The sequence below is a fragment of the Dryobates pubescens genome, chromosome 27 (genome assembly GCF_014839835.1).
Source record: "Dryobates pubescens isolate bDryPub1 chromosome 27, bDryPub1.pri, whole genome shotgun sequence".
NCBI lineage: Eukaryota > Metazoa > Chordata > Aves > Piciformes > Picidae > Dryobates > Dryobates pubescens.
Genome location: NC_071638.1, coordinates 119745 through 143623, shown reverse-complemented (window position 1 = coordinate 143623; position 23879 = coordinate 119745). Strand labels below are relative to the sequence as shown.

The 23879-nt window shown below is 44.4% G+C and overlaps 1 protein-coding gene across 2 annotated transcripts in view; it reads left to right on the top strand.

The window, feature by feature from the left end:
* Nucleotides 1–23879, top strand: part of LHFPL3 (LHFPL tetraspan subfamily member 3) — a 292431-nt gene that overhangs the window by 174635 nt on the left and 93917 nt on the right. For both annotated transcript variants that reach the window (XM_054173904.1, XM_009896103.2), the window contains exon 2: nucleotides 2884–3120. In XM_054173904.1, coding sequence (XP_054029879.1) covers nucleotides 2884–3120 — 237 coding nt within the window. The remainder of the gene's footprint in view (nucleotides 1–2883; nucleotides 3121–23879) is intronic.

The window sequence follows — 23879 nt, the reverse complement described above, 5'->3', positions numbered from 1 at the left end:
ATCCACCAGGCAGTCACCTGATCATAGAAGGAGATCAGGTTGGTCAGGCAGGACCTGCCCTTCCTAAACCCATGCTGGCTGGGCCTGATCCCTTGGCCATCCTCTAAGTGTTGTGTGATTGCACTCAGGATGACCTGTTCCATGATCTTGCCTGGTACTGAGGTCAGGCTGACAGGCCTGTAATTCCCTGGCTCATCCAACCGGCCCTTCTTGTGGATGGGCACAACGCTGGCCAGCTTCCAGTCTTCCAGGATCTCTCCAGTGAGCCAGGACTGCTGAAAAATGATGGATAGTGGCTTGGCCAGCTCATCTGCCAGCTCTCTCAGCACCCTAGGATGATCCCATCTGGTCCCATGGACTTGTGGGAATCCAAGCAGCTGAGGAGAGCTCCAATCACCTGCTTGTGGAACACAGGGAAACTATGCAGCTCCCTGGCTCCTTCTGCCAGCTCTGCAGGCCAGCTGTCCAGAAGACATTCCATCCTGCTAGTAAAAATTGAGGCAAAGAAGGCGTTAAGTACCTCTGCCTTTTCCTCATCCTTTGCTACAACGTTCCCCTCCACACAGGCCAGTCTAAGCTCCAAATGTGCTTTTGCCTCCCTAATTTTCTTCCTACAAGACCTAGCAACATCCTTATACCTTTCATGGGTTACCTCACCTTTCTTCCAAAGATGATACACCCTCTTTTTTTCCCTTAGTTCTTTTAGAAGCTCATCACTCATCCAGGCTGGCCATCTGCCCCGGCGGCTCATCTTCCGGCGCATTGGCACAGCCTGTTCCTGCTCCTTTAAGAGTTTCTCCTTGAAGTAGTCCCAGCTCTCCTGGACCCCTTTGTTTCTAAGGGCTGTTTCCCAAGGAACCTTCTGAGTTAGTTCCTTGAGTAGCCTGAAGTCTGCCCTCTGGCAGTCCAGAGTGGAGGTCTTCTTGCTGCCCCTCTTAGCTTGGCTGAATACTGAAAATTCAATTATCTCATGATCACTGGCAGTGCTTACACTTACCTAGCGCTTGTACGGTAGCCCCAGCCTGGAGCAGTTGGCAGTCAATGTCATCTGGCTTTCCACGCAGGTCAAGGATTAGCACTTGTAGCATTTGAGATGTCGTGCGGTGATCCCATAGGTAAACCAGATCAGACATGGACAGCAATGTCGATAGCTTATTTTTCCTTGCAGAACAATGTCATTGCTTTCAGTTTTGATGAGTATAAACCTTATGTTTAAAATGTATTTCAGTTAAAGTGGTACTGACAAAAAAAAACCCCTTGCTGTTGCCTACGTGTGTTACAAGCATGTAGATTGCCAGAAATAAATAGATTCTTTTCTTCTATTTCTCTGTGGTTTATTTTCCTGACCACTTGACAGTAATCTGATGTTTCCTTTGCATATCTAGGTGTAATGGTTTAAAGCAAAACCAGGTTGACCTGACTGTTCCTCCAACACAGAAGTGAGGGAAAAGTAACACAGAAAAACTTGGGTTTAAGATAAATGAGGCAACATAAATGCACTATCACCTTAGCTAATAATCTGATAACAATGCATGATTACCTTAGCTTAACCTGTTTGCAGAAAAAGCTCAGTGAAATGCAGAAGAAAAAAAAAACCTGCATAAAAGAATACCAGCAGCTACCCCATTAACACTCATCTCACCACCATCCCTGCAGAAAAGAGCCAACACCCAAACCCACAAAACCCAGAAGCAGCAATCTGAACTGAAACCCTCCCATACTGCAATCTGAACTTCAAACCCCATCATACTTTGCTCCACCCAGCACTTTCATTTTGAAGCTGGCATGACAGCAGCACATAATGAATAGCAGCAGACGAAAACTCAACCCGTGACACTAGATTATTAGTAATTTTCCCCTCTTGTTTATAATGAAGCGATTGGTCTCACCAGGAAAATGTAATTGTGCTGGTACAAAAAGTAGCCAGGGTTACAGGATGTAGCTTATTTTTTCACTGCAAGCTGCACAACTGATGTTTGTCAGGGGGCAATACAAGATATCTCTTCCCCCTTCTTCTCCCCCTTCCATCTCCTCTCTCTTCTCTCCTTACCAAGAAATTAGAAAAGGGGTATGGGAGGGGGTTGGAATAGAGGAAGAGTTTTAGTTGAGTTACACAGAATATTTTACTCCCCTGCTACAAAGGTATCAGATTACACAGGTGTGTATATAGAGAGAACAGAAGGAAAAGGGAAAGGAATCGTATCATAGTATCATAGTATCAGTCAGGGTTGGAAGGGACCACAAGGATCATCTAGTTCCAATCCCCCTGCCAGGGGCAGGGACACCCCACACTAGATCAGGCTGGCCAGAGCCTCATCCAGCCTGGGCTTAAACACTTCCAGGGACGGCACCTCAACCACCTCCCTGGACAACCCATTCCAGGGCTTCACCACTCTCATGGTGAAGAACTTCCTCTTCACATCCAGCCTGAATCTCCTCACCTCCAGCTTTATTCCATTCCTTTCCATACCTGTCTGAATCCTGTAACAGGCAAAAATGCAGCTGCCCAAGCAAGGAGCAGAAGAGCAAGAGAGTTACCAGTGCCCCTCTTCCCAGGGTTGTAAATGCAGCACAGTTGTAACGCAGCCATAATTCACGATTTGGTAGTGACACACACACACACACATTTTATGTGGTTCAGAGCACTACAATGTTGTATCTTAGGTTTTTATTTTGAATACTTAATCATACTATATAATTCTGGGACTTGTTTTTAAGTAAACTAGCTTTGAAGCTCAGGATGAAAAAGTGTGTTGCTTTAGTGATAACTGTGTAGGTTCTCATCAAAACAAAGTTTGGTCTCATTATCCCATTGTTCTCTTTTTTTTTGTTTGTTTGTTTGTTTTTGGTTTTGTTTGTTTGTTGTTTTTTTTTGTCTCCAAGCTGCCTGTCTCGTCCTGGGTTGTATGATTTTTCCTGATGGCTGGGATTCAGATGAGGTAAAACGGATGTGTGGTGAAAAGACAGACAAGTACACGCTGGGGGCTTGTTCAGTCCGCTGGGCATATATCCTGGCTATTATTGGAATCTTGGATGCCCTGATCCTCTCATTTCTGGCATTTGTGCTTGGCAACAGACAAGACAGCTTGCTAGCAGAGGAGCTCAAGTTGGAAAACAAAGGTAGGACTGCTTTAGAAACACTATTATTGGGTGGCCTCAAAGGCAATCTCTTAAAAGCAATGATTGGTTTAATTTTATTTCATACTTAAAAGTTGGCATGCTGGCTTGCTTCCTTAGTTGCTGGGAAAGAAGAAATCCAAAGGGCAGAGAAAGTTTTTGTTTTCAACCTCCAAAAGCTAAGGAATTTTGAAACTGACAGAATTGCTGCACAATTCATGACTTGCTCTTAACATTTTTTAGCTGTAGATGGGGTGTTTTTCTGTTACCCAATTGTACATTATTTCATTGGCATTTAAGTTTCACTGTCTCCATATTTTTCTGTACCCCATGCAAGATTTGTTCATACGATTCCTTTGGAATTGTGCTTTGTGATATGAATGGCTGCAATATGGCATTATGTGTTGGCACAGTACAAGGTAAGGGGGGAGTGTTGGCTCGGGAGATTGGCAATGAGCTATGTAATGGGACCACCTTTACAGAGAGGCACTGGTGGACTGAGGATCAGAGCCATGAATTAAGAAGCCTGGTTTGTGTTTGATTGTGTTGCCTTGAGCTCGTTAGTAAGCTCACAGAAATCTAGGGTGCTGTAGTAACTGAATATTCATGATGTGGATTGGGGCTAAAACACATTTCTATATTAAGAACATGAAATGATCTCAGACCAGTATTTTATCACATGGTTGCAGGAGGAAGGGATGCTGTTCAGTGAGGATGTGCAAGCCTAGGTGCTTTCTAAAGCCCCTTCTTCTTGCACTCCCACAGCATCCACAGCTGTGTATCTGATGCGATAGATACCTGTAGTAGGTTGAAATTACCCCCAACATAAAATTGCCAGACCAGCTCAGTTGAAAGCAAATGAAGCTGTGTTTACAAGCAAGATTACAATCTAAAGCATGTCATGCAATGAGTATGTAAAAAATATACAATATTTACATGTATTTACATTTTATAAACAACACAAGAACCCCCCTGGACAAAACCAGGGGGTTACCAACAGCTTCCTCCTCTTCCCCCCTGTACACAGGACAAAAGAAGTAAGAGCAAAGAATCACTTGTTAGTACTTAGCCACAACAAAGCAGCACAGCCAAGGTCAGCAACAGCTAAGCCAGCTAGTATCTGACAGAGTGAAGGAAGCCAAAAAGAGAGAGTTAGTGTACACCACTAACTTTGTGTTAGTTACCGGGCCAATGGGGTTATTTAGACCTGATCATAATTTTCCTTTTTACACCCAATGGTAATTTATTTACATTCTATCACTTTCTGTTCAACATCTGTGGACAATTTTCTAGGCATCAGCCTAAAACTACCACACTACCACAGAGGACACATCCCTGCCTTGTCTTTTTAGTGGGCCTGTTGCCCCTGGATCTAATCCCTTCTGAACATGCTGATACTGTTGGCTTCTACAGTACTGCCTGGCAGCAAGCTCCTGAAGCTCACTACTGGCTGCTAAAGGACTTCTGTCTTTCAAATTGATCCCCTACTAGTTTCACTGAGTGACTCCTAGTGTAGGATTCTGCATTCAGTGCATCCACCACCTCTGCAATTTTGTAGGCTGCTTCTAGTAATAGCAAAGATATCAGGAGCCCTTCACCACTGGACTGGAAATCAAAAGCTGTTTGGCAGTCTGTCTTGTACAAAAATAGCTGGTCTCAGTCTTGCTCCAGAAGAACCATTATCAGAAAGCACCAGCACAGTGGGGCCAGCCTGGTGAATTGCAAACAGTCTGTACACTCATCCCAAAGACAAGTGGACTCAAAGATTGAACTTTTGCAGACCATGTTAGAACCTACTAATGTTGCGGGTTAAGGGCAGTGTATGTTGCTTGCAATTGCATGTGTACATCTGTTCTGCAGGGTATTGTTTCAAGGACTGCCCCCCTGGCCATTTTCTGTAATGTTAATATTCATAATACTTATATTCATAATCCTTATCAGAATGGCTTTCACAGCTGTGCCACAAGTACTTTTTGCATCAGCACTGTGTCTATACCATCCAGAGCTCATGCACTCAACTACTACTTGTAACAGAGAACCTCATCTGTTTTGGTGCCTTATGAGCAAAACACAGGTTCTTCTCATCACCTCTCACATCACTGGCACAAGCTTCTGCCAGAACATTTGGTCCACAGCGTGTTGGACAAAGTCATTCAGCAGCTTTTTTTTTTTTTTTTTAATTGAGCACAGGGGTGTACCACACCACTAGTTATGAAGCAAACCAGAATTTACAGAAATGGACCCACCCCATTTGGCCCTTCACAGTCAAGCCTAAGGTTCATCACTTTTAAAACTGTCTTTCAAATGAAAAGGAAAAAAAAGGGCAACTTGTCTTCTAAAAAGATCATCCTCTCCCTCATCATTACAAAATTCTCCTGCTAAGCAACAGCAGGGCAAATCTAAACATCCTACTGAGACAACAAGGCACAAGCACTTGATTCCTTCTGGTGGTCTTCTCCAGAAATCAGAGACTTCTGGTGATGTCTCTGCAAACCAAGGAGAGATTTCTGCTGAAAATGCTGCACTACGAAGCAGAGGCAGGGATGTGTAGGCAGTACTCGTGCACTTTTGCAGATAGGAGTCATTTGGAGTGTTTACAAGGGAAAATGTTGGTTTATATGACCAAGATTGTGAGGCAGGCTTTGTAATCCTGCCAGTTATTGGCCTTATGAACCCATCTGGGGCCATGGTCTGTGGTTAGAGAGGATGCTGATTACTTACACTATAATGATGAAGCCAGTAGAACATTAAAGCCAACCCTTGTCCTTGAGTGTGGACCACTTTCCTATACCCCTTGCATGAACTGAGTGTGCATGAGGACTGTGACACGTAACCTACAAGCTACATCCCCTTGTCTCCATTTAGGTTAAGAGATACTGAAGAACTACTCATCAGCATTAGTCCACATGCAAAGTGTCCTTATGTCTCTTAGAAATGGTCAGATGCAGAAATAATGAAATATGCAAGTATGCATGCCTCCCATATAGACAAGAAGATAAGAATATAAACAATACCACCCTCACCCTCAGTAAGCTACGCTTACAATGTGAAGTTAAAGCCCTCATAATAATTAGCCATGAATATTAAATACCTCCCCATCCCTTCTTCCCCTTCCCTAGCTACATGAGGTCTGCCTCCAGGATTCTGCTGGGTCCTGCTTCTAGATTAGCAGCTAGGAATGGGGATGGCCCATTTCTCAAGAAGGAGTCCCTGTGTTGCTGCTCTCTTCCAAGGGGAAGTCATGGCTCCATCATGGCTTTTCAGGAGAAAGTACCTGGGAAGCAATGAACACTGTACTGAAGAAGAACCCCCACTTGCCTTGTCAGCTCTTCCTCAGCTACTGGCGCTTCGTCCCACACATGTAGAAATCATTACATGGTAGCTCAGTGGAGGGGAAGAGACAATAAATTAAGAGTCACAATAAATTAGGAGTCACAACAGTGTTCACTGGTGTGGAAAAACCTCCAGGAACAAGAAATTATTAGGCAATGATCAGGCAACCAGGCAGCTCTTTTCTTAATCAGGTATTAGTTCTGTCTGGAGGCTTTGCTGCAGGTAAGCTCCCACAGGCTCATTAATGAGATATTGTGATGGCTGTGCATGTCCTTGGTACCATAGCTGTTTCTGAGCAGTGGTGACAGGGAAATGGTTAAAAGCATATGCAAACACAACAGGATGGTAAAAAGGTGAAAAACAGAGCAAGCTGTACTTCTCTGCAGCCTTACCATGCTGAATTGCCCACCTGCTCTGTGCTTTTGATGACAGTTCTGTATATTACATAGGTTAATGAATGCTTGTAAGTAAGGAATTTGACTGTTAGAATAATTCATGGCAGAAGGCAGCTGTGGTTTTGCCATAAAAGAAAGTTTCAGGGTTTACTACATGATGAAAATAGCACTTACTCGTTGCTTATTTTCCTTAGGTGTGAGAGTAAACTATCATGTGGTTTTCAGGTCTGAAAAATACAATTGAAGTTCAGCAGATATCCTTCAGGTTATAGTCTATTTAATGCAGTCCTAATCATGCAAATTTTATGCAAGAATCCATACCTTTTTCTTTTAAAAACCTGACTTCTGAAGACATAAAAAAAAAAAGACATTTCCAAAAAGACTTGCATTATGTTTATGCCATTAGCAAAAAAAGATGAGAAAGAACAGTATTACATGGGTTTTCTTTAATTTATAAGCACTAATAATGACTTAAAAGCCTGTGTGTTACTAGATTAATGGCATGCAGTGTGATAACTAAACCAGTCAGAATTCATCTTGGCTTCAAGCATCATCAACACCATTTTGAGTGAACCATCAACATCAGGCATAAGCCTTTACACATTGTGTAATGATATCATTTAACAGGTTGAACTCTAATGTTTTAATGACATAATGAAGTTCTGGCCACAGGGTGAAGAGACCAAATGAGATGTTTTCAAAAGAAATTGAGAGTGCAAGGCAATAGCTTTTATGGAAGAAAATTATAATACAGTCTGCATTATGAGAGAGAAATACAAGAGTTCAGAATCACAGCATCACAGAATGTTAGGGGCTGGAAGAGACCTCAAAAGATCATCCCCTAACCCAACCCCACTGCCAGAGCAGGATTACCTATATCAGATCACACAGGAATGCATCCGGGGTTTTGAATATCTCCAGAGAGGGAGACTCCACACACACCCTGGGCAGCCTGTTCCAGTGCTCCATCACCCTCACAGTGAAAAAAATTTTCCTCATGTTTCCATAGAACTTCCTATGCCTCAGCTTCTATCCACTTCCCTTTGTCCTGCTGTTAGGCACCACCAAGCAGAGCCTGACTCCTTCCTCTCATCACTAATCCTTTACGTATTTATAAACATGAATGAGATCACCCCTAAGTCTCCTCCTCTCCATGCTGAAGAGCCCCTGCTCCTTCAGTCTCTTAAGAAGAAGCTATCATCTGAAGCACTATCAGCCAGAGCAGGTGAATGCACTTTGTGGACATTTGTGGCTCTTCTGATGGACAGAGCAGCTCACAAAGAGTTTATATTTAACATTTAACTCATCTTTGGGGCCCCATATGACCACAGATAAGCAACTTGCGCTAAAGATTTCCCTGAGTTCCAAGCCTAGGGCTAAAGTAAACAAAAGGAGCTGGAAGCTAGACAGGAAACTTGTAAGATTCATCTACCTTACAGAGATTGTAGTTCACACTGACCCAAACTGCACCACATTGCTACCAACAGCCATGCTATAGAGCGCAATGCTATATGCCCAACCCTGGACTTGCCACTTGGTTGACATATCCTCATTATTCACCATACCAGTGCTGTCAGTGCTTGATTTGGCTTGTTGAAGGCTGGCTCTGTACTTTTGTATGAACTGCAGTCACTGCAGAATAAACATGATTAAAGACAGAAGCTAAGGGGAAGTTGTTTCTTGGTGACAAAGCAGTTTTCTGTAAAAGAAAAAACAGTGTCTCACAAAATTCTCATGCCTTTGGCTAGAGAATCATCTTCTGTAAACAGAAACAGTCTACCCACACGATTGCTGCTGCAACAGAAAACCATCTGCAAAAGGGCTAGGATCTGAAGCTGAGTGACAGGAGGCTAGCAGTGCACTTGTCATACCAAGAGACTGCTTGGCACTGTGTGTGTCTGTTGTTGTTCTTCATAAGGAAAATAGCCCAGGTCGCAATGCATGTGCAAACTGCTGCAAAATTATAAAGCCTTGCTATTCAGCACAGAGTCACAAACACCTGGGCTAACTTCTTCAAAATTAGGTGAATAATCATTAATATTGATAACTGATTTTAAGTTTTTATATATGCTGTGATGCATTAAAGAATTGCCAACAGCCTCAGTAGTAACAAAGAGCACAAATCCAGTCACAACACCATTTATACTCCTGTCTGCCCATGTTCTCCATCCAATAACATCATGTAGTCCCTTTTTTGTAAAGTCACGTGCTCCCTGACTCCTCATGGGGGTTCTGGTTGACAGCTGACTGAGTAGGAGACAGCAGTGTGCCCAGGTGGCCAAGGAAACAAATGGCATCCTGGCTTGGATTAGAAACATGGTATCCATTAGGGACAGGGAGATGATCATCCTCCTGTACTCAGCACTGGTGAGGCCACACCTTGAGTACTGTGTTCAGTTCTGGGCCCCTGACCTCAGGAAGGACACTGGAGTGTGTCCAGAGAAGGGCAGCAAGGCTGGTGAAGGGCCTGGTCTATGAGGAGGGGCTGAGGGAGCTGGGGTTGTTCACTCTGGAGAAGAGGAGGCTGAGGAGAGACCTCATTGCTCTCTACAGCTCCCTGAAGGGAGGTTGATGTCAAGTGGCTGGACCAGAGGAAATGGTTTCAAGCTACCCCAGGGGAGGTTCAGGCTGGATTCCAGGAAGTATTTCTTCACAGAGTGGGTTCTAAAACATTGGATAAAGATAAACATGGAAATTTCATTGTGGTGACATCAGTGATATCTTCATTTCTCCAGGATGAACATTCTCATAGCACTGCTGTGGGATCTATGCTTAAGGCATAATCTTTCATCCAAGGACTGGATCCAAATCCAGGACATCTCTTTCTAGTGCCTTTGTGTCACACACTCTCTTGCCTGATGTATACTGAATTCCATCACACAAAGCAGAACAGTTCTAGCCTAAGGATTTTTTGGGCCTACTCCACCACAGCTGTCTACAGCATTTTGTGCAGGACCACTGGATGCTGTTGTTGGAGATCAGAGATGGAACTGCAAGAACATTCATCTTGAGGACAGAACCTTCTCAAACTAAGGCAGGCAGAAAATGAAAGTATTTTTATAATTTTAGTAGAAACTGTGAATGAGACCAGAAATCAAGGTTCCTCAATACAGACTTAGAAGACAATTCCATGTCTTCATTTTGAAAATATTTACTTCTGTGTTCAAAGGCAGACAAAACAAGGGCCTAACAGCCACTGATTCATTACAGTTAAATCTACTCTCCTTCCCACACAATAAAATTAAAGATTCAGAAAATACTGTTGCACAGCTAATTAAACTATTGAAGTATTTCACTATTTGGATTGATGACCCAACACATGCACACAACTCAGTCATAAGAGGAAAATCTCCCATGGATACCCTGGATATAGATGTATCTGTACTCACCAAGGTGGTGGTGGGGTGAGGTTCCTTAGGTTCTGTTCCAAAGGGAAGAGGTTCCAAGCTGCAAAGGCTGCTTCTGTGGAGCAAGAGAGCAAGAGTGCTCCTCTCCATAGCAGAACTCCATTTATACCTACCCCTGTTGGTTTGACTGTGGTCAGTTGTTCAGTTAATTGGTTCTCCAAGCAAAGAAAAGTACCTTAGACTCAGAGGCACCAAAGACAAAAACCTGTTAAAAATCAGCTCCTCACAATCCTCACCTCAATGTCTGTCCTGCGTGGGGAGGAGGTTTGCAGCTGCCACACACTTGAGAAACTACCTTGATTTTCCTACTAATTGAGTGGCAGCAAGGCAAAAGCCCTGCAGCAGTGCTCAGAATAGCTGAAAGTGATTTCTTGTTCTCTTACTGAGCTTGTATCTATCATATAATTTCTCCATTTCTTTGTCTTTTAAATGAAGGGGAATAAGACTGACTTTGTTGATAAAGTATGTTTAGGTTGAGTAGTGGAAGGTGAAGTAGAAAAGGTAAATAGTGGTGGAATTGGTATAAAAATACGTATTCTGAGACTAAGCCTTGTTAAAAGCATTTTATGAGGGAACTACCTTACCAGTCTGCTAAATGATGATACTCAAGGGGAGGCAAATGAAGCATCAAAGCTAAAAGTTGAAAGCTGATTAAAATACCTTTTTAAATAAAGGTCAATCTCACAGTAGTGCTGATTGATACATCAAGTGATCCAACAGTTCCTTTCCAGCTCTACTTTCTATAATGAAAAAGTAAAATTAGTCCTAAGCATATGCATTAATTACTTAAATGAAGGAGCTGGATACCGTAAATAAGGAGCCCTAGTTCCCTACTGATTAAGGAAGGGAAAACATGGTGAACTGCTGTCTCGTAGCAAGATGGGTCCCACTTGCTGGTACATTCTGCAAGATGTCACATAGACTAGCTTGCTTACAGAAATTATCATTCCTTCTTAAACTGTATGGGGAATGCAATGTGTTGTGCGGGCTTTGTGTTCAGCTGAGAAATCCTCTAGGGCAGCAAGGCACATAGGTTTTGAGGATTACAAAGTGGGCAACATGATGCATGGGAATGGGGGATGAAATCTTTAAGAAGTATTACAGAATCAACCAGGTTGGAAGAGACCTCCAAGATCATCAAGTCCAACCGATCACCCAACCCTAAGTAATCAACTAGACCATGGCACTAAGTGCCTCATCCAGTCTCTTCTTAAACACCTCCAGGGATGTCAACCCAGCAGCCTAAGACAGTTCTAGAACAGGCTGGTCGAGACAAGTTGATACAAAGCCTGGAAAGATCTGGAGATCTGTGTTGTTAACTTAAACAAAACCTATGGTCTGTTGGAAGCAATACTATTGATGTAGTGAAAACTCAATACCTGAAGTCACCAAGCAGGTATTCCTTTATTGCAGCTGGGTGTGTAGCTCCTCCAAAGCACACAGGCACCAAGGGTTAGAAGTGGCAAGATTATACAGACAGGTTGCATACATATTCATTCTATTTCCAGTGAATTGTTTACAAAGCTACGAGATAGTGGCAATTACAGAAACTTGGTGGGATGGATCCTACAACTGGAGTGTAGCTATCGACTGCTACAAGCTGTTCAGAAAGGACAGGAAGAAGGGGTGGAGGTGTTGCCCTCTGTGTAAAGAAGTGGATAGAGTGCGAAGAGTTGTCACTAAAGAATAGCCAGGAATAGGCTGAAAGCTTATGGGTAGGTATTAGTGATCAGAACAATAAGGGGAGCCCGTGGTAGGAGTCTACTACTCCTGTGGGTTCAACTCACAATCCATCAGATCCATACAGTCCAATGAACCTAGCTGTCCATCTCCTCCAGCTGGTTGGAAGCAGGGCCCCTCTAATTCTGACTGGAATCACTTGCACCTTGTGAAGTTGCTTTGGAAGTATCTTCAGGAGGATCAGAAGCAGTATCAGTGCTTCTGCTCTTTTTGGGTGAGTTTCCACCTGAGGCAGCATTCTTCCAGGCAGAATTTCCTTGGAATTCACAGACATGTGCAGTCAGGACTGCAGCGAGTTTTTCATCCCACTTCCTCATGTCACAGAATCATAGAATCGCCAGGGTTGGAAGGGACCTCAAGGATCATCCAGTTCCAACCCCCCTGCCATGAGCAGGGACACCTCACACTAGATCAGGCTGCTCACAGCCACATCCAGCCTGGCCTTCAAAACCTCCAAGCGTGGGGCTTCCTCCCTGGGCACCCTGTGCCAGTCTCTCACCACCCCCATGGTGAAGAATTTCTTCCTAACATCCAGTCTGAATCTACCCATTTCTAGTTTTGCTCCATTCCCCCTAGTCCTATCATCACCTGACACCCTAAAAAGTCCCTCACCAGCTTTCTTGTAGCTCCCTTCAGATACTGGAAGGTCACAAGAAGGTCTCCTCAGAGCCTTCACCTCTCCAGACTGAATAGCCCCAACCCTCTGTGGTGGTTTGAAAGGAAAGGCTCTGCTTTCCCTCCCCCACTGAGAAAGAGACCACGGCTAAACCCAGTCGGAGAAATGAGATTGTATTTTACAAGGAAACAGATTCTATGTAACACAACAAACACAGGTATTTTACAATATATACAGGAATATACAGCAAATGAACTCAACCAGAAACCAGACCCCCCACAGGGGGGGCTTCCCCCTGTGCCCCCCTTCACCCCCTACCTCCCTTCTCCCCCAAAGAGGTAGAAGAAGAGACGAGGATGGTTAGCAGGACAGGGGAAGAAGCGGACAGGCCTGTTACAGGGAGTGAGTTAGTTCTTATCTCGTGGCAAGAAGCCAAGAAGCAGATCCAGCCGAAAGGGACAGCGAAGGAAGGAAGACTGAGAGAAAGTTCCCAGCTCCCCTGGGTCCAATCTCACCTCCCACCTATACTTGGCCAATGAAATTCGTTTAGAATACCAAAATATTTTATAAACATTTAGCCAGTGTGCCCCTTTCTTAAAGGCACAGCCTCAGACTGCCACAGTCCACCCCTTCTAAACAATTTCATTGGTCGTTCGTACTGTCCATCCAATCAGAAACAATATTTACAGTTTGTGAGCAAAGTTCATAGTCCATTCTGGCTATACTCAGATGTAGATGATTCAGAAGTCAAAAAAAAGTCAAGAAATAAGAAAATGGAAACCAGCTTGTCTCTCTGCAGACGAAGTGAAGAAAAGGCAAACAGGAGCACAGGGACTCTCAGTTGACTCAGGGCTCTCAGGGTTCTCAGGGTTCGTGCACTGTAGGGGCAGAGCCACAGCTCAGTTGGTAGTGCATGAGACTATGAGTGTTGAGGTCATGGGTTTGAATCCTGCAGTGGTCAGCAGAGCCAGGGGTGTGCCTCCTCCATTAGCTCCTGGATCAGCTTTGGCCTTTCCACCTCTGGTCTTTAAGACTGCTACTTGTTTAACTGGAGCTGTGTTTGAATTTACAGCCATCCTGATAGAAGCTGACAGGTCCTGATCTAAACCAGCCGCCGTGGGGGCCCCTTCCGGTCCTGTCATGGCGGACGGAAATGACCTTGCCTCACTACCGGTCACCATCTTGGGAATGGGAGCCGCCCCTGGCTGCTTGCCAAAGTCAGGGAGCGGAGCATTTAATGCAGCTTTTTCAATAGGTTTTGCTATTTTTCTAACTGGCGCAGCCCCTTCCTCGTCACCTGAGGACTCTGGGGCAGATTTAGAGGAACACCTACGCTTCCTAGATTTTTGTTTAATCATAAAACATGGTCGAGAAACCTTTTTCTCTCTATGTAGAGCCCACAGCAGACACACAATAATTATCAGCAACAGCAGGATTACACCCGTCAAATAAATCACCTTAAGATCCCAGCCAGCACTTAAAGTTACTCTTTGACCTCCTCAAGCCTTAAACTCCCTTATCTCGATCGGCAAAGTGGAAGACGTTCTATTGCCGTAATTAGTGAGCCAAAAAAACCCCAAACAGTGTTTATACAACAGCTGGATCCTATGCATAAACCACAAATAGATTTTACGCGTTAAATATTTACCTATCTGGTCTAACATCAACCCGATGCAGTACCGGTAGACCAACATGCCACAGACCGAGAAGAATAAACGTTCTAAAACCCAGAGCACCTTCATTTCGTTTCTCTGGCTGAGACAAGCAATAAATCAACTTAATTACTTAATTACCCGGCCCCACGTTGGGCGCCAAATTTTAATGGGTTGGGGCAGGTCCCCTCCCCACCACAGGCAGAAATAACGACTCAGGCAAACGGATTGCAAAAGTGATGGAAAGCTTAAATAGGAAAACAACAATTAACAACAATGAAAGTTTTACAGAGACCCACAAGCACCGTGACAAAGAGAGAGATCCCAGAACATACCCAAGAACATCCCATCCCCACCTGGGGGTACACCCAACCCCCCCCAGGGCTCTTTCCTCCCCCCCCCAACCCAGCCTTGGGCCTGAGCAGGCCCAAGGGAGGCAGCTCACGCCATTTTACCTAGGTAGCAGCAGGGGACGAAAGAGGAAGTGAAGACCCCGCATGGACTTTTTATAGGGGAGCAGGGCATTATGGGAATGGAATACCTGGTCCCTGTGACCACCCCCCTGGGCTGGGCCCACCCCTTGGGACCTCCCAGGTGTGGCCTGCGCAGTGGCATCTGGGCCAGCACCCAGCCTAAACCACCACACCTTCTCAGTCTGTCTCCATAGGAGAGGAGCTCCAGTCCTCTGATCATCCTTGTGGCCCTTCTCTGGACACATTCTAACCCATCCAGATCTTTCCTATAGTAGGGGCCCCAAAACTGGATGCAGTACTCTAGGTGGGGTCTCACCAGAGTAGAAGGGGAGTCTCCTCCCACCCCAGGTGTGGCTGCTGTGCCTGCCCACTATTTGATAGTCCCTGCTGCTCCCCCACACATCCCCCAGCTGAGCTCATCTGGGCTGAGAGATCCTCCTCTCATCATTGGTGAGTCCCCGTGGTGCACACTGGGTGATGCTGGTGGTGACAACAAAGGCTGGGGGGCCTGGTGGCCCCTGCTTAGGTAGGAAGAGGACTGATGGCCACTCCAATGTTGTCTATGGGTGCTGGCTGGGCCTCCTTATTGGAGCTGAGCTCCTCTGTGTGGTATCTTGGCTGGTTGAAGGTCTTGCCCCTGGCTCTGGGATGGGTGCAAAAATGGTGGTGGTAGAGCAGGAGCTGTTGAGGCAGGGTGGAGGATGGTGTAGAGGGAGCAGGGGATGCTTTGGGGAAGATGAAGGGGGAGACAGAGGGGTTAAACTAGATGAACCCTAGAAGCCACTTCCAGCTCTGGTGATTCTTCATGATCTAGTTCCAACCCCCTTGCCATGGGCAGCGACTCCTGCCACTAGACCAAGTCAGAATCTTTAAGTTTTTTTTTTTTTTCCCCTGGAAGATAGAAATCAAAACATAATATGGTAGCTATGATGAACTGATGTATTTTTGGATTTGAAGCTACCTTATTTTGAAAATAAGGTCTTCTGTATATTGACATAAGAAATGAAATTATTACATGAAATTCAAGAGTGAATAAAAATGATTGGAATAAGAACCATTTTAAATCCCCCCAATTTCTGGAAAGGGTTTGGCTATTTCAATGCTATTGTTCAGCAAAAGTTAGTCTTTGTCTGAAGTGTAGGTAGTGGAAACACTGAATCATAGGATCAATAAAGTTGGAAAAGACCTTAGAGATCATCAAGTCCAACCTATCACCTAATACCTAACACCTCATGACTAATTAAACCATGGCTTCAAGGGCCACGTCCAATCCTTTTTTGAACACCTTCAGTAAATTCATACCTCAAAGACAAGTTATCTTACCAGTATATTAAATTATGCCATTCTAGAAAGAAAATTCCATAATCCATGCCTAATTTTGCAGCCTGACTCGATAAACCTTGATTCAAAAAGGGGGTAGGAAGGATACTCTAGGAGAGTTGGGCTGGATGATCTTCAGAGGTCCTTTCCAACCCATACCACTCACTGATTCTGTGACAGGCATTGGTTAATAGCTAGCTTTGCTTCCAAGCACATTGAAATATAAGGCAATAAATACTCTTGTGTTTTAACACATCCAAGTGCCAGGTTCTGCACATTGGCCACAGCAACCCCATGCAGACCTACAGGCTGGGGTCAGAGTGGCTGGAGAACAGCCAGGTAGAGAGGGACCTGGGGGTGCTGGTTGATGGTAGGCTGAAGATGAGCCTGCAGTGTGCCCAGGCAGCCAAGAGGGCCAATGGCATCCTGGCCTGCATCAGGAACAGTGTGGCCAGCAAGAGCAGGGAGGTCATTCTGCCCCTGTACACTGCACTGGTTAGGCCACACCTTGAGTCCTGTGTCCAGTTCTGGGCCCCTCAGTTTAGGAAGGAGGTTGACTTGCTGGAGCGTGTCCAGAGAAGGGCAACAAAGTTGGTGAGGGGTTTGGAACACAGCCCTGTGAGGAGAGGCTGAGGGAGCTGGGGTTGCTTAGCCTGGAGAAGAGGAGACTCAGGGGAGACCTTACTGCTCTCTACAACTACCTGAAGGGAGGTTGTACTCAGGCAGATTTTGGTCTCTTCTCCCAGGCAGCCAGCACCAGAACAAGAGGACACAGTCTCAGGCTGCACCAGGGGAGGTTTAGGCTGGAGGTTAGGAAGAAGTTCTCCACAGAGAGAGTGATTGCCCATTGGAATGGGCTGCCTGGTGAGGTGGTGGAGTCACCATCCCTGGAGGTGTTCAGGAGGAGACTTGATAGGGTGCTTGGTTGTATGGTTTAGTTGATTAGGTGGTGTTGGATGATAGGTTGGACACGATGATCTTGATGATCTCTTCCAACCTCGTCTATTCTATTCTATTCTATTCTATTCTATTCTATTCTATTCTATTCTATTCTATTCTATTCTATTCTATTCTATTCTATTCTATTCTATTCTATTCTATTCTATTCTATTCTACTGATGGAATTTTTTTTCCAGAAGTATGTTAATTTAAAGGTGATTATTTCAGCAAATAACCTCAAAGTTTTCTGAGCCTTCTTTTCAAACAGGTTTCCTTTACAAGCCTTCATAGTACCTCACAATTCAAGTTTGGCTTCTGAGCTAGAAAAATGGTAACTGCTTTAGTAAATGAACATCTTGGAATTCTGCTGTGCCTCTGTAAGAAATAAAGGTAAATATGCAAAAAAAGGACAATTACTTAATTACATTCCTTTTTAGCAGCTTGTCTCAGTGAGGTCAAAATGAAACATGCATTGTGATATAATAAGAAATATTTTATCACTACAAATTTGTGTTCCAAGCCTTTCTCCAGCTGCAGTTGAGAGTTTGTACACATGTGGAAGGATTGGGGTTTGTATTCCAGCATCTCTTTAAAGTGACAGCTGAGGTTTTCAGTCACAAGTCTCTTTGTAGAGCCCAAGCTGCTCTCTTTTTATTTCAAACTCTTTATCCACGCTTCCTGTACAGCTTGGAGATTGATCATTTGGGACCGAATAGTTTGAGTTATGGATCTGAACTACAGCACAGGAAGTTCCATCTCAATATGAGTAAGAACTTCTTTACTGTAAGGATCACAGAACACTGGAATAGGCTCCCCAGAGAGGTTGTGGACTCTCACTCTCTGGAGAATTTCAAGACTCCTCTGGATGAATTCCTGTGTGACCTGCACTAGATTCTATGGTCCTGCTCCCATAAATCTACCAACCCTGCAAAGATAAACATACTGATTGACCTTGATAACATATAATTCATTAAAATCACCAGCAATATTTTCAAGAATGATCCTAAAATACAGAGTTAAAAATCATAAAGCCTTGCAGCTGTTTCCTGACCTCAGCTAACGTGGTAGATTCTTCTAAGAGGAAAATCATCCTTGTCACTACTTACCTTCAGTGACTGGTGCCATGGTTGATCTTGAAAGTAAACATAAACATTTCACTTTTCATTGATACAATTCTTGTCAGTCAAACAGAACACTGAAGTAAGATTTTTGTCTGAGTAACAACTGGAATATGGAAAATTAACTTTTTAATTTAGTTAATCGTGGTTTCTCTGACACACTGTCTTATAAACCACCATAATTTATTTATGAGGAAATTAAGCTGCCATAGTTTGTTCTGCACAGACTGTTTCTCTGATGTCATACAAGTTTGTCTCAAACAGACTGTTTCTCTGCTCCCCTTTCTTCATATTCAAGCATCCCTGACAGTCTGTTCCTGGAACAGTACATTGCAGTTCAGGCACCACTTGGGTGCCTACACCTCACCTGCGCCAACCCAAGACCATTGCTTCACAACCAAGCTTGCACAAGCAAAGGTGAAGCAATAATCACCCATAGTATTAGGAAGGCTCCTGTAGGTGTGTGGTAGTTTTAGGCTATGCCTTTAAAATTTTTCACAGGTCTTGAGCATAAAAGTAGTAAAATGTAAACAAATCACTATTGGGTGTGAAAAAGGAAAACTAAGATAATTCTAAACAATCCCATTGGAGAGATATCTACCATAAGATTGGTTGTGCCCGAACAATTCTTTCTTCTCTTCTCACTTCTTTGCTCTGGAGAGACACTGACTTGCTTCTGCTTGACCTTGGCTGCATTGTTTTGGAGTTAACATCCCTCTGATCCTTTATCCCTTCTTTTGTACAGAGGCAGGGAAGGAGAAGCTAGTACCTAGTCAAAGACCAGGGGGATTCTTGTGCCATGTATTAATTGTAAATACTATATATTTTGTACATATTCATTGCATTCCATTGTAGTTTTGCTTGTAAATACAGCTTTCATTTGCTTTCAACTCAACTGGCCCCTCCACAGTCATGCAAGGGAAACCCCAGGGTATGCTGTAGTGTATACCTCTCAGTTTCTCTCTCTTGGACAGGGAAGCACCTTCTCCTCATGGCTGAAACATGGGACCATACAGGTGGGGAATAGAACATGTCCTTTTTGAATTGATGGACCTCATGGGACAGTTCCTTCACAGGTGAAACACAGGCCTGGACAGAGGAGGAGAGGCTGCCCTTACATTGCCAGGACCAGCTACTCATTTCATCCTCTGTTTGTCACTGGCCATCTTCCAAGGCCAGGTGAACTGCTTTCCCTGTATGTTTCTTTTTCCATACAGGTGCAGTTCATACTGGCACAGGCCGGTTCTCTGGTGCAGCTGCTGTGCCTGTTGGTCTGTCTGTATGCCCAGAGATCTTCTCTTGCCCCTGAGCACTCTGGACAATGATGAGAAGGGTTCAATAGGCATGGGCCAGGACCCCACACTTTGCAGTGATTTCTGTCTCTCAGGAACTTTTAAGCTGACAAGAGACATTTTCCCAACATTTCACCAGCCTGAAGGATTTTGCACTTGCTGAGGGGTAAAATTCCAAAGCACTGGGGGAGACCAGCAGCCTAAGAATTTGCTCATGCTCTCCCACACACCCTGCCTGTCATAATTAGCCATCCTTGGGGCAGATCTCTTAGTGGTATTCCCTGGGAGAGTTCTGTATTGCTCTGAACAAAACCTGGCTTGAGAGAAGCCCTGACAAAAAGGACTTGGGGGTGTTGGTAGATGAGAAGCTCAACATGAGCCACCAGTGTACACTTTCAGCCCAGAAAACAAATCGCATCTTGGGTTGCATCAAGAGAAGTGTGGCCAGCAGGTCGAGGGAGGTGATTCTCCCGCTCTACTCCACTCTAGTGAGACCCCACCTGGAGTACTGCATCCAGTTCTGGGGCCCCTATTACAAGAAAGATATGGACGTGCTGGAGCGTGTGCAGAGAAGGGCCATGAGGATGATCTGAGAACTGGAGTTCCTCTCCTATAGAGACAGACTGAGAGAGTTGGGGCTATTCAGTCTGGAGAGGTGAAGGCTCTGAGGAGACCTTCTTGTGACCTTCCAGTATCTGAAGGGAGCTACAAGAAAGCTGGTGAGGGACTTTTTAGAGTGTCAGGTGGTGATAGGACTAGGGGGAATGGAGCAAAACTAGAAATGGGTAGATTCAGACTGGATGTTAGGAAGAAATTCTTCACCATGGGGGTGGTGAGAGACTGGCACAGGGTGCCCAGGGAGGAAGCCCCACGCTTGGAGGTTTTGAAGGCCAGGCTGGATGTGGCTGTGAGCAGCCTGATCTAGTGTGAGGTGTCCCTGCTCATGGCAGGGAGGTTGGAACTGGATGATCCTTGAGGTCCCTTCCAACCCTGGCGATTCTATGATTCTGTGATAATGTATGCAAAAGATAAGGGCAGACTGGATAAGAATTGGATGGAGAAAAATAGCAGTGTTACATAAATGTGTGCTAAAATGGGTACATCTGGGCTCTCTGTAGAGTACAGCAGTTCAGTTATTTAATGTTTACTTCAAGAGCAGCAAATTTAGACACCAAATTAAATTGGCATAGCTAAAAAGGACTTGTTTTATACAAAATGTTTACTACCACGCTTTTTTATTTTTGAGTGGATTATTGAACCAAAATCCTCAAAGCATTTCGAGTGGGCATGTTGGACATGATTATGCAGTGGGGGGTTTATTAATCCTGTGAAAGCAGTAAGATTTTTAGAGAGTGGGAGTAAATTGAACCCATTAGAGCAATTCATACACTTTTATAATGGTCATGAATCTTATACTAATTGCTGAACACAGTGTCAAACAACATTTTTCAGGTGTTTGAATGTTTGATGTATATCAAATGTGTTCACATTTCCTTTGAAGAACTATTGTAACACTCTGATAATAACAACTGCTCAACCCCTTGCAAATAAAACTGATAAGGCAATAAAATCAGATGTCACATATTGTGCAGAGAGAAATATTGGCCTACTAGAGAAAATTGTTAGTGTACTAGAAATCAATCAATGTGTTTCAAATGTTAAGGATAAGAAAATATTGTCAGAGAGCTGATTGGAAATTGAGTGCAGAAGCCATGCTGACAAAGTATGGAAGTGCTATACTTTGGAGAGCAATCACAGAAGTTGTATCATAGAATCATAAAAATGTTTTGGGTTGGAAAGGACCTTAAAGATTATCTAGTTCCAATCCCTCTGTCCCAGGCAGTGACATCTTTCACTAGACTGGGTTGCTCAAAGCCACATCCAGCCTGGCCTTGAGCATTTCCAAGAAAGAAGCACCCACAAATTCTCTGAGCAACCTGTTCCAGTGCCTCACCATCCTCACAGGAAAGAATTTCTTCCTCCTCTAATCTAAATCTACCCTCTTTCAGATTAAACCCATTACCCCTTGTCATATCACTACGTGCCCTTGTAAAAAATCCCTCTGCCCCTTTTTGTGGATCTCCTCTATGCACTGGAAAGCTGCTGTAAGGTCTCCCTGGAGCTTTCTCTTCTGTAGATTGAACAATCCCAATTCTCTCAGCCTTTTTTAATAGGAGAGACATTCCAGTGCTCTGATCATGTTTGTGGCCCTCCTGGACTCATTCAAGGAGGTCTTTTTTATGCTGGGTTCCTCATAGCTGAACACAGTATTCCAACTGGGTTCTCACCACGGCAGAGGGAGAGATTCACCTCCCTTAACCTGCTGATATTCTTAATAGCTGTGCAAGATTTGGCAGTAATAGGAAGAAGCAATGCCATAGGGATATTAGCAGCATTGCTTGGGGAAATGAAGAAAAAATAATTATCAGTGTTAAGGCTGCATTTCTGTGCCCTTTCAGAAATATTCTGCAGCATATAGTAGTGTCCCTCAAGGATAAGTGCTGGGCCCCACGCTCTTTAATATCATCACTGATGATCTGGATGAGGGCATTGAGTCCATCATCAGTAAATTTGCTGACGACACCAAGCTGGGGGCAGGAGTTGAGCTGCTGGAGGGTAGAGAGGCTCTGCAGAGGGACCTGGACAGGCTGGGCAGATGGGCAGAGTTCAAGGGCAGGAGACTGAACACATCCAAGTGTCAGGTTCTGCACATTGGCCACAGCAACCCCATGCAGTGCTGGGGTCAGAGTGGCTGAGAGCAGCCAGGTGGAAAGTGACCTGAGGGTACTGGTAGATGGTAGGCTGAACATGAGCCTGCAGTGTGCCCAGGCAGTGTGGCCAGCAGGAGCAGGGAGGTCATTCTGCCCCTGTACACTGCACTGGTTAGGCCACACCTTGAGTCCTGTGTCCAGTTCTGGGCCCCTCAGTTTAGGAAGGAGGTTGACTTGCTGGAATGTGTCCAGAGAAGGGCAACAGAGTTGGTGAGGGGTTTGGAGCACAAGCCCTATGAGGAGAGGCTGAGGGAGCTGGGGTTGCTTAGTCTGGAGAAGAGGAGACTCAGGGGTGACCTTATTGCTCCCTACAACTACCTGAAGGGAGGTTGTAGGCAGGCAGAGGTTGGTCTCTTCTCTCAGGCAACCAGCACCAGAACAAGAGGACACAGTCTCAGGCTGCACCGGGGGAAGGTTAAACTGGATGTTAGGAAGAAATTCTTCATAGAGAGAGTGATTGGCCATTGGAATGGGCTGCCTGGGGAGGTGGTAGAGTCACCATCACTGGAGGTGTTCAGGAGGAGACTTGATAGGGTGCTTGGTTGCATGGTTTAGTTGATTAGGTGGTGTTGGATGATAGGTTGGATGCGATGATCTTGAAGATGTCTTCCAACCTGGTCTATTCTATTCTATTCTATTCTATTCTATTCTATTCTATTCTATTCTATTCTATTCTATTCTATTCTATTCTATATAATTGTGGAATTTTAAATGATAGCTGAAAACTTAGGAGCATTGTCACCATCACATGGCCTCAGCGCTTCCAGCAGCTATCTAAAGAGCAAATCTAGTAGCTGTCTAAAGAGCAAAACTTCCTTCCCTTGTTCTGCCTCAGTTTTATAACTATACTCCCTGCTGCTCTGTAGATGTTAATTCCTAGCACATATGGGCTAAAGGTGACATTATTAAGCACAAAAAATCTTCCCCTGTAACCATCAACGCAACTATTTTCCTGAAGGGGATTGAGAAGCTTGTCTTTAAAAAATGCCTAAAAGGGCTCTGTGAAATGATTAGAAGTAGTGTGTTTACAATGATGCCAGAAGATTAGCAGGTTTATACACTGATAAATCTTTTATACTCTAGTGAACAGCTGGCATCTGAGGCTATGTCTGCTCATCTATCAGCAGTTCTCATAAAGGTTAGGGATAGTAAAATTGTCCTCAGACACAAATACAGGTAAAATCCCCAAAGTTCTGAAAAATGCTCTCTCTTGATGATATGGCATAGATTGATAGGATTTCCTATTTCAGAATAATTTCTGTATAGCATCCTGATTACAAGTAATTTGCCAGTATGTAACCTTTTTCCTGAAGTCCAGCTGAAACCCATCCATTGGTTTTCAATACAGTTAATGTCCTTGCAGACAGACACTAAGTATGTGCTCCCATAACATCAGCAGCAAAATGCTTTTGTGGCTAGGGTAATAGTGACCTTTGCCCTCTGTACTATAGAAAGTGGAGGGGGCAGCCTCTTCTCCTTGGTGGCAAGCAACAGGAACAGAGAACGGTTTCAAGCTGTTCTAGGGAAGGTTCAGGCTGGATATAGAAAACATTTCTTAACAGAGAGGGTTCTCAAACATTTGAATGGTCTGGCAGTGGTGGAGTCACCATCCCTGGAGGTGTTTAAGCTGTGTATAGACTTGGTGCTTAGGGACATGGTTTAGTGTTGATCCTTCAGTGCTGGGTTGAAGGTTGGACTGGGTGGTC